Source organism: Zeus faber, assembly GCF_960531495.2.
Source record: "Zeus faber genome assembly, chromosome: 8".
Classification (NCBI taxonomy): domain Eukaryota; kingdom Metazoa; phylum Chordata; class Actinopteri; order Zeiformes; family Zeidae; genus Zeus; species Zeus faber.
The window spans coordinates 28,585,371-28,595,370 of NC_137195.1; the positions used below are offsets into that span (position 1 = coordinate 28,585,371).

Here is a 10,000-nt window from a genome sequence, read left to right on the forward strand (position 1 = left end):
TATTGTACAGAAATACACCACCTCAAGGGAATGGACGACAAAATTCTCTTTTGGGTAATCACAGCTCCCAGTCATTTAAAAAGCACTGCAAGAAATCTGAAACAGGCCAGTGCAAATATATGGAAAGGCAACATTTAGCAAATACAATATCCCTGTACCCCTGTACCCCCCCCCATCCCCATGACATTGAGAGATGGATACCATTTTAGTTTTGGAATGAGTAAAGGTACTGAATACGGGCAAGGACTGGACTCTTGGGAACTTGCCGATGTCCGATATGAAACAATTTCCAACAATAACAGCGAGATCACCATGATCAAAACAGGAACTCGATGCCAGCATCATCATAGGCATCAGAGTTTCTTAAAAGGCCCAGTTACCACCATCTTTATCTGCGAGAGCTGTTTGCTGAGGTGCAAGTCTCGTCAAGCTGACATCGACCTGGGAAAGTTGAATGGTGCGCTCACCTCAACCTGTAAACAAATATTATATGGCATGAATTACCACTGGTCTCTCTCTCTCTCTCTCTCTCTCTCTCTCTCTCTCTCTCTCTCTCTCTCTCTCTCTCTCTCTCTCTCTCTCTCTCTCTCTCTCTCTCTCTCTCTCTCTCTCTCTCTCTCTCTCTCTCTCTCTCTCTCTCTCTCTCTCTCTCTGTGGAAAAACACTGAATGTAAAGCTGCTCCGCATTTCCCCTGGGCTACAATAACAAGGGAAAAATCCAGGCGTGCTCCACAAATTATGAGTCTGACTTGATATTAAAATAAAATGGTGAGATTTGATTTGGGCTTTGTTTCCCTCCATGCAGGACGAGATTCTGTATGTGTGGAGATGCTGGCAATGGCTTTTTGGTTGTTACCTGTGCAACCTTTCCATGCCTATGTGCTGCTTCCTCATCAGCGATGGATTGCCTCCTCAAGTGTGACACGGTGCAATGGATCAGCCACTTACTTTAACAAGATAGAATCTCAAAATGAGCAAGGCAAGGAGTCTCTCCCGTTGCCAACATCGGGCTTTGTCTGCGAGCCAAGTCAAAATAAACAAGTTAGCACAAAGTCGCAAGGTTTCTTTTGTTCCTGTTGTTTATGTTTGAAAGGTTTTAGCTATACTTTGCATACATTAAGCCTTGACCGTGGCGGGACATTTCTAGTGTGCAAATCCAGTATCTAACACAAGGTTCAATCTATGCACTGTGGCAAATTTTTGGTTAATGGTTAGGTGGATGTTATTTCCCTATTCGGTGAGGTTTTGAGAACTTGTTCTGTGTGTGAAAGCATTATCTGGTATAATCTCTTAACATGGCACAGTGGAAATGGCCGAGTACTAGAAAAGAGAACCATGCTGACATCATAGCTCTGTCATGCCGGTATCGTTTCCATTTTCACACTTTAATCCATAATCCTCAGCAGCATTTGTTAGTAAAGCGCGACACACTTTATGGAGTAGTGGTTAATGTACAGCAGCTATGCAGTTTATCAGCCAACCCCCCGCACGCACCAAAAATTTAACATGAACATATTGGATCTAACAGTTTGATGCCAAAACATTAACCTTCTAACTCAACCCTAATATTGTTATAATGCCGCCTGGTTGCTTGTTATTGTATAAATAATTAAATCAATTCATCTTGTTTATTCTTCTTCAAAAATAAACAAGACTTTTGTTATATCCTATTTGTTTTTCCCTAAACAGGCTGAGCAGACATTTTTTGCTGTTAAGAACTATTTTATTATAGGTGTTCATACCGTTTATACAAATATTCATTTATATTGTATTCAAATAATTCATTGGTTTAAATGTCTCCCCGTATCCTTTTTTATTTAGGAAAAACACATTATTTGATGCATTTTTTATTGCGGCCCTAAATTTTTCAACTTAGGAGCACAGTGCTTCTTAAGAAAAAGTAAGCGTCTCACACACACACACACACACACACACACACACACACACACACACACACACACACACACACACACACACACACACACACACACACACACACACACACACACACACACACACACACAAACACACACACACCAGGTCATACTGTCCTAACAGGAAGAAAGCTTCAACGCCACTCTTGACAGAGGTACAATATTATCAGCAAAGCCACTATATTAGTTATTGAACAGTTTATCTACAGCTTTGCCAGAAACACTCCACAGGAAAGCGTTGTACTGGGAGATGGCAAATCAGTCTTTGAAAACAATTGAAATAGCCTGAGATAGAGACAACGCTTTTAAGTTGCTCCTAATTGTTTTGCCCCCCTGGTGGTCTTTCATTTCTTAAATCTCTGCCCAGCCAGGACCACTGGAATTGGCTCCCTAGCAATAGGAATGGAAGTAGTGGGAAAAAACCATCCTGGCAATGTCCACAATAAAAGGGGGGACTTCTACCAGCTCTTCCAGTCAAATCTGGAGAGGAACATTAAATAAATAGATAATTAAATAAAATTGACACAAATAACAAGATCCAACAACACCCAAGCGACATGATCAAACAATGTACAGTGACATTGTTTTTTTGTTTTTTTATAAAATTATGCACTTAAGGGTTGTTCATAGGACAGTAAGAGATTGACAACCTATGCGCGTGCATAGAACATAATGTAATGTGGCAAATGTGGTCTCCCAGTTACAGAAGTGCAGGATTTATTAATTACAAGTATTTACACAAAAATATCAAGTTTTTACTAAATTAAGTCCCGTAACAACAGAAAGCAACAGAGGGACGTGCGTGACGTGGCACAGGACAGTGGGGACACACGGGTTTATGAACAGGACAGTCCCTTCATTCAGTTGTCTTTAAAGATTTTGTTTCATACAGGTAGGAAACAGACGATTATAAATACATCTAAAATAAAAACACAGGAAAGCTGACAGGGAAGTCGGGAACCAGCATGCACACACGGTGCAACCGTGCACCGCTGTCTGGAGGGGAAATAAAAGAAACTCCACTCCAATTCCCTGACACCTCTTTTCCCACTGCGGACGTTGCCGCGTAAATGGACAGGAATATCCATGTATCATTCCATCATTTTATATCCGATTTAGGATAGAAAATCGAAATCAGAAGTTATTTACTTTTTTTTCCCAACTCAATAAATTCAATATGAAAGAAAGTACATTTCTCTGGTTGTAGTTGACTGAAATAATACAATAACAAGAGGGAAAACATTGAATTTTTTTTTTTTTTTTTTTTACAAGCAATACAGGAACCTTTTTACACAATGAACATTAAAAATAATCAATGATTAATCCAAAACAGCTCTGAGCGGAGAGGGCGGGAGGGCAGAGGGAGAGAACGGCTGTCTCCCTCTGCCCTCCCTCTCCCTCTCTGCTCCCGCTCTGAGGGATCAGTTTCAGAACACGGTAAACTGCACTTGCATCGTTTCAATACTCTGATTTTACCAGGCAGAGAAGAAAAATTATCCGTCTTCAGTGTCAATCAGGGATTGAATCATCAATCTGCCCAAGCCTAGTGCAGAGGTCCATAGACAGAGAACTTGACTTACCCTGACGAATGAAACAAGCTTGAAAATAATGTTGCAAGACCCGACTGGTGACATAACATCAACACCATGATGTATGATTTTGTTTACGTTGCTCACCACGAACAAACCCCCATCCTGAAACGTGCTCTACCAGATCCGCTCCCCCCTACCCACAATGAGCGCCATTTTTCCTGTGTTCCACACAGCCTGGATGGAGTTTGCCAGCAGCCCTCGGCCATGGGCTTTGGCCAAGGGTGAGGATTAAAACCCTGTTACTCTATAAATACACCTAGTGGACCGACAGCTTGTACTCTGGCATCTCACCATAGGATGCAGAGTTTGTTTGTCCCCTTTCCCTTGCCTCTCACTCCATTCTAACTTATTTTTTTCTTTTTAAACGCTCCCTGGTCTCTTTCCACCACCATCAAACAGTCTATCTCGGTCTCTGCGTTCGCCCTCGATACGGCTCCGTCTCTGTCTCGCTCCCTCTCTCTACTCACATCTCTCGCTCTCTCCGTCTTTCGCTTGGCAGACCCTCTTAATTGGAAACAAGCTGTGAAGGGGCTTTCAGTTTGAGGTTAAAATTGCATCTGTCCTGCCTCCTACTCCTCTGGCCGTGTTACAGGCCTTCATTCACAGGGGCTTGAATGTACGTATGTAATGTTATGACCAACATAATTGGGAGAGAACGAAGGGGAAAAAGAAAGGTTATCCATGCCAGGTGGCTGGAACAACACGGAAATGATTGAAAAGGCCAAAAATAATTCACTTCCTAGGAATGGGTGCAATATGTGTGGATACCGTAGAACCTTAGTTATCTGAACTTACTGGTCAACCAAAGGAGCATTTTCCCCCTTTTCCACCATCTATGTCGAATGGTCCTCATGGATTGATTTTACTCAATGATCAAACTATGTAAGATATTCATACATTTGTTCTTGGCAGAGAACAAATAAACTTTTTCCTTAATATTCATTTTTCTTTTGAGCATTTGTCTCTCCAACGACTGCCCTATCCGTAGGGTTTGGATAAATGAGGTTCTACTGTCAATCCAGGTAGTAAGTATATAAGAGTCCTGTGGATACATCATACTCATCATACTTATCTGGTGCTCTTTTCCGTGGATCCATGGAGCCTATGGATCTCTTTTTCAAGGGAGAATGCAATCCTTTGTCCATTTGATTTTCGCCACTTATTCCTGACAAGGCCAGCGGCTCCCCGCCGTGGGTACGGTATATGTGTAACTGAATCTTATATCAAGTGCATGTGCAGTGGAATGCAGGAACCCTGGGTTAGAGAACAGCATTCAGATAGACTAACAAAGCCCCTGTTCCAATCACAGCCAAGAGGAACACAACAAGCCACGACGACTGGCAGCTAACAAAGGGCCATGGGTCTAGATAATTGACAGGGCTTCACAATAGCTTCAGAATGACATCTATTCCGTTTCTCTACAATGCCAAAGATATGAATAAAAATTATAATAAAACTGAGGCAACAAAACATGCAACAAAAATTATCATGAAATAATTGTGGATTTCCCCTACTCCATACACTCACAAATGATGCATTATCAGCCCGCTATACAGGCTGCTGCCAACATAGGAAAATAAAAATCTGAACTATTACACAGAAATTACATGGCCATTACATGGCGATTATGGTGAGAGGCCGCATTCAGCCAGTCACAACTTCCTTGTTGTCAGTGGGAGAGGATAAGGGGGATTTGTTGTACAATGGGCCACAGCCAGGCACAGAAACTATTACTTCCACCCAGTTAGACCACCGACTGCACTGTCTGACCCATAGGGCTGCATAAACAGCCAGGTCTTCTCCCAAGTTGGGAATAGACTGTGTGACAAACACTACTCCGAAACATTGCAGCATGTTCTATACAGTTTTTTCCTGCTGGCTTGTGGTGTACAGCATGGTAACTCAAGGGACACTTTCTCAGCTTGTAAAGTTAAATCGTGACCCACCAACAAATATTTATTTCCATGGCAACTAACTTCCCATAACATTCCGTTGCACTGCCCACACCGCCAGTGGAGTCGAACACGGTTTAATTCCCTGGGCGAGCCCTGCACATGCTGTGTATCAGTTACTGGTTGGAGAGCAGGCCTGTACCCAATTACTGTTTACAAAACAATTAAAGGTCTTCTACTGGGGACTGATGGATCAAACTTGTCAAGTATTCAGATTTTCCCAGATGTGAAAAAGCCCCACCCATTTTGCCCTGCCAGCAGGCTTTAGAAAACACTCAACATGGTCATTGAAAGCATTTCCATGGTGTCCATTCAGAGAGCTGTGACTACAATGAAGAGACCGCTACCAAAATTCCCATATAAAATACGAGCAGCAGGGGATAGTATATACTGTATGACAAATTTAACCAAAAAGTCGTTCAGACCAAGTACTAGTACTCACTTTTAGGTAAGAAAAGGCTTAAAGTCGTTAAAATTTTCAGTTATGATAGAGAGATCACAGATTTTGAAGAGATTTTCAATAATTTATTTTGATTTCACAACTTTGTTTGAATGACAGATCAGACAACATCGGATTGTCAGTAAGAACTGAGCGGATACCCCCCCCCCCCCAAATGGGGGGGGGGGTATCCAACGCATTCTTAATGAGGGTGTCATTTCATTTCAAAATGGAGACATTCGAGGCAAAACTGGCCGAGCTGGTTCGCACAAAAAGGAGGATTTAAATGTATATTTAATACAACACGGACAATTAATTCTATTTGTAACTATAGAACCCAGAATCACGATTGTGGCGCTGCCCCTTGTGGCCGCCTGCGCGAGCACCTCGTATTAGGCACATTTTAGTATTTTTTATATTTTTAGAGCTTATTGCGCGTAATCACCAGATGTCCTGACATTTCACTGCATATATGTATGACCATATGTACAGTTTATGTATGTGACAAATAACCTCTTGAACTTGAACAATATAGTTTCCTCCTCTACATCGAGAACCTCCCGTTCTTTATGCACAGCCATGTTTGTTGTTCTTCTGGAAAAGCCTCCATCTACTTCTATTTCCTGCTCCACTGGGCATTTTTTTCCTCAACTGCTCCTTGTCCTTCTGGTGAGTACAACTACTTCCTGGCTAGGTTTTGTTTTTTTCTCAAAACACACTGTGCCCCAAAGACTCCTGTTCTCTGCTGTACCAGGCCATCAAACTCTGGAGAACATTGAGCTCAATAAGAAGTTTGTCATTGAGGTATGGGACTGCTCTCTAGTGATGAAATGATCTTTGCTGGACGCAATCTCTGTGAGGTAAGTACTGGAGGTAAGTTATGGTAAAGTTTCATTTAGGAGGATTTAGATGTACATTTAATACAACACAGACAATTAATTATATTATATAATTATAGAACCCAGAATCAGGATTGTGGCGCCGCCCCTTGCGGCCGCCTGCGCGAGCCCCGCGTGTCGATTACGCACATTTGAGTATTTTTCGAGCTTATAGAGTTTATTGTGCGTAATCACCGGGTGTCATGACATTTCACTGCACATATGTATGACCGTATGTGTATGTATGTGACAAATAATCTCTTGAACTTGATACAATAACAAGACCGCAGATTGTTCAGTTCTTATTGATAAGACAAAGTCTTATCGATGTAATTCTTATTAGCAATTAATCTGTAGTCAATCAATTGTTAACGTCCCTATACTACAGTGGCTTGTGGATTAAGACATTTCCAGACAGTATTGAATGCCAAGTAGCCTTACGCCTGGCATCGTTTTCCCTCTACCAGAGCCGCAAGGTGAAAGCGTTGGACAAAAAGATTGATTATATTTAACAGAGCTGGATTTCTGAACCATGGTGGCCTGGGTATCCAACCGAAGGGATCATGATGGATAGCAACGGGCTTACTGAGGATCTAGGCGCTGCAAAGCCGCCGCATACCGCCTTGCCGTGAGACTAAGGCGATGAGGTCAGGTACCCAGCCGAGCATCGCCAGTCCTCTTCCCTCCATGCTACTTAATGGCAGGAGGATTTGATTTTTCTCCCCCCTTTGGTTACGGTTCTGAAGCCACCCATCGCTCTGTGTGCAGTCACTCCCTGGCAGCAATGAACAGGGCAGAAAGAGATGAAGAAAGCATGCAATAGAGAGGGAGATTTCAAAATTAAGTAGATAGCTCACGTCCTTGCTGTGGTGAACTATATTCCAGCCGGCCGAGCCAAGGAATGAAACCTCCTAAGCCGATGCCTACATCACACAGAGAGACAGCCCCAAGACAGCCTGATATGAAGACACACTGCCAATGCCTATGATTTGGGTGGACAAAATAAAACACCTCTTTCTCACCCTCACTCTTATCCATATTGCAACCAGGCTCTGTACCAGACCCTGTAAAGGGCTACATATTGACTGGCCTATGGTGCTTGTCCACTGCGAAAAAAGCCAGCCGACAAAAAAACAAATTACCAGTGGCAACATCGACTCCAGCACAGCATGAAGCTGACCTTGGGGTCACACTCACAGCAAGGCCTTCCCACTACTACAACTGAGGGGCTGAGGGGCTGGGATGCTGGGGGTGGGGGTGGGGTCACACAGGACACAGATTGGGGCCGGGGCATTCCTGGCTGATGGGGTTGGGTTTGTCTGGGAAATGGCTGAACAAACAAGGCCAGAGTGGCTTCCCCTAACTGGCACCAGTGCTTTGTCTGGGCTAATCCACCCCAAAGAGCCACAGTCAAACACCCAGCGCCATACAGTCACCCGTAACAACACAGCACAGTCTGGGTGGGGTAGGGGGTATGAATTCAGCAGGCTGAGGCAGGGAGAGAGAGAGGGACACTGGTTTATCGATCAGATTTTTAGATGGGCAAACCATTTGGCCTGACTGGGTGGGTGCAAATTTTTAAAGGGATGATGATATTCTGTTATTGTCCTCAGGACAACCTGGGGACTGCATAGCGAAACAGCATCCACCAGGATAGCATATCTGAGCTTTAAAAGCACCCCCTTCTGCAATAGACCATTTCCACATTGAAATTGAGTAGGTGATTTTGGTGTCAAAGGTTCAAATTTTCAGGCTCTGACAAAAAGTGTAATTGGCAAAAAAAAAAGGCTTAAGATTGCACAAGCCGACATGTCCACTCACTGTGTGATAATTCACATTCATTCATTGTCTCTGGGACTGAGAAACTACAGCTTTGTCGACTAAGTATCCAAGTTACCCATCATCAATTCAAGTGAGGGTGGAGGAGAAGAAAAAAAACATTTCTAAACTTTTTTTTCAGTGGTTGACTCTACTTTTTGATATTGATATTGTGAGAATCTGCTATTTCACCCCTCTTTCCCATTTGGAGAAAGAAAATGTATGGGGAAAGCGGCATGTGAAATTGGCTGATGGTGGTCTGTAAAAAAAATACTAATATTTGAGAAAGAACACATTGTTGGCCTGAGCTACCAACAAACGCTGCAGCTCATACAGAATATTTCAAATTGCCAAAGCAGCAATACTCAACCCTGGTCCTCTAGGCATCAAGTATTACTCTTTTTCTATCCTGCTGGGAAGTTTATTGATTTCACCTGCCGTGCCAGGTCTGACTAAAATCCCAACTACACGATGAGAATGAGGAAACAGCATTAATTGTGGTACCGAGTATCGGAGAAAAAATGGCAATAAAATTAATCTATTTTGTAGCTGAACAGAATCATCAGACTCGTGGTGGAAACAATTTTAATTCCATGGTATCATGTTCTTGCTTTTAACAGCCTTTCACGATTTAGACCTGTGATTCTAGGCCTTTTCATATGACGGACCCTAAATTTGATTTCACTCTCTTGTCTCTGGGAAGCGAATCTGGGCAGATTTGTATTGTTAGATATGATTTAGTCCAAACTTCCCAACCTGTCTCGAAAGGGCGATAACAGTGAAACTATTATCAAAATAGTCAGTGCCTTACACTCTAACTTTAACTGTTGAAGTTAAGTTTTGCCAGTAATCATTTTGCTGGGGACCCTTTGGAACCTCTGGAAGGATCCCTGGGGGTCCCTGGGGGAACCATGTTGCCCAACATCCTCATCTCTGGTCTGTGAGATACTACATCAGAAAGTGTGATTGTGCTACTCACTTGTCATACTCTGCGTTGTCCTGGTCGCACCGGGCATCCCGGTGCTTCTGCCAGTCCTTGCCATGCTTGCAGGTGGTGAGGAGGACCACGTCTTCAGAGTTATGGACGTGGTATAAGGCGTTCCTAGTGTCCGATCCGATCCCGGTTAGGTACCTCTTCCCCTTAAAGACCAACATGTAGTTCCTGTACGGGGGGATGGAGTTGTGCTTCAAGTAGCCCCTCTCCCCACCCGTCCGCGGGTGGTCCTTGGAGAACAGGGGGATGGAGACGTCAAAATTGGGCCTGAAGTTCTCCGTGCTGATGCTTGCCTTGGCCAACATGGCGAGGCCGATGTCGAAGCCCAGGTCCTCCGTGTAGTCCGGCCACGTCCCGGAGTACAAGTTGAAGATGATGTGGTTCTTGCCCCCG

General features: G+C 43.4%; 1 protein-coding gene across 1 annotated transcript in view; it reads right to left on the reverse strand.

Annotated features, from left to right (window-relative positions):
• Nucleotides 1-10,000, reverse strand: part of LOC307233770 (exostosin-1b-like) — a gene marked incomplete at its 5' end in the record, with an annotated part of 58,323 nt that overhangs the window by 47,790 nt on the left and 533 nt on the right. Inside the window, one exon of the mRNA XM_080005183.1 lies at nt 9,593-10,000. This exon is cut by the window's right edge and continues 533 nt beyond it. Within this exon, the coding sequence (XP_079861309.1) occupies nt 9,593-10,000 (408 nt within the window). The remainder of the gene's footprint in view (nt 1-9,592) is intronic.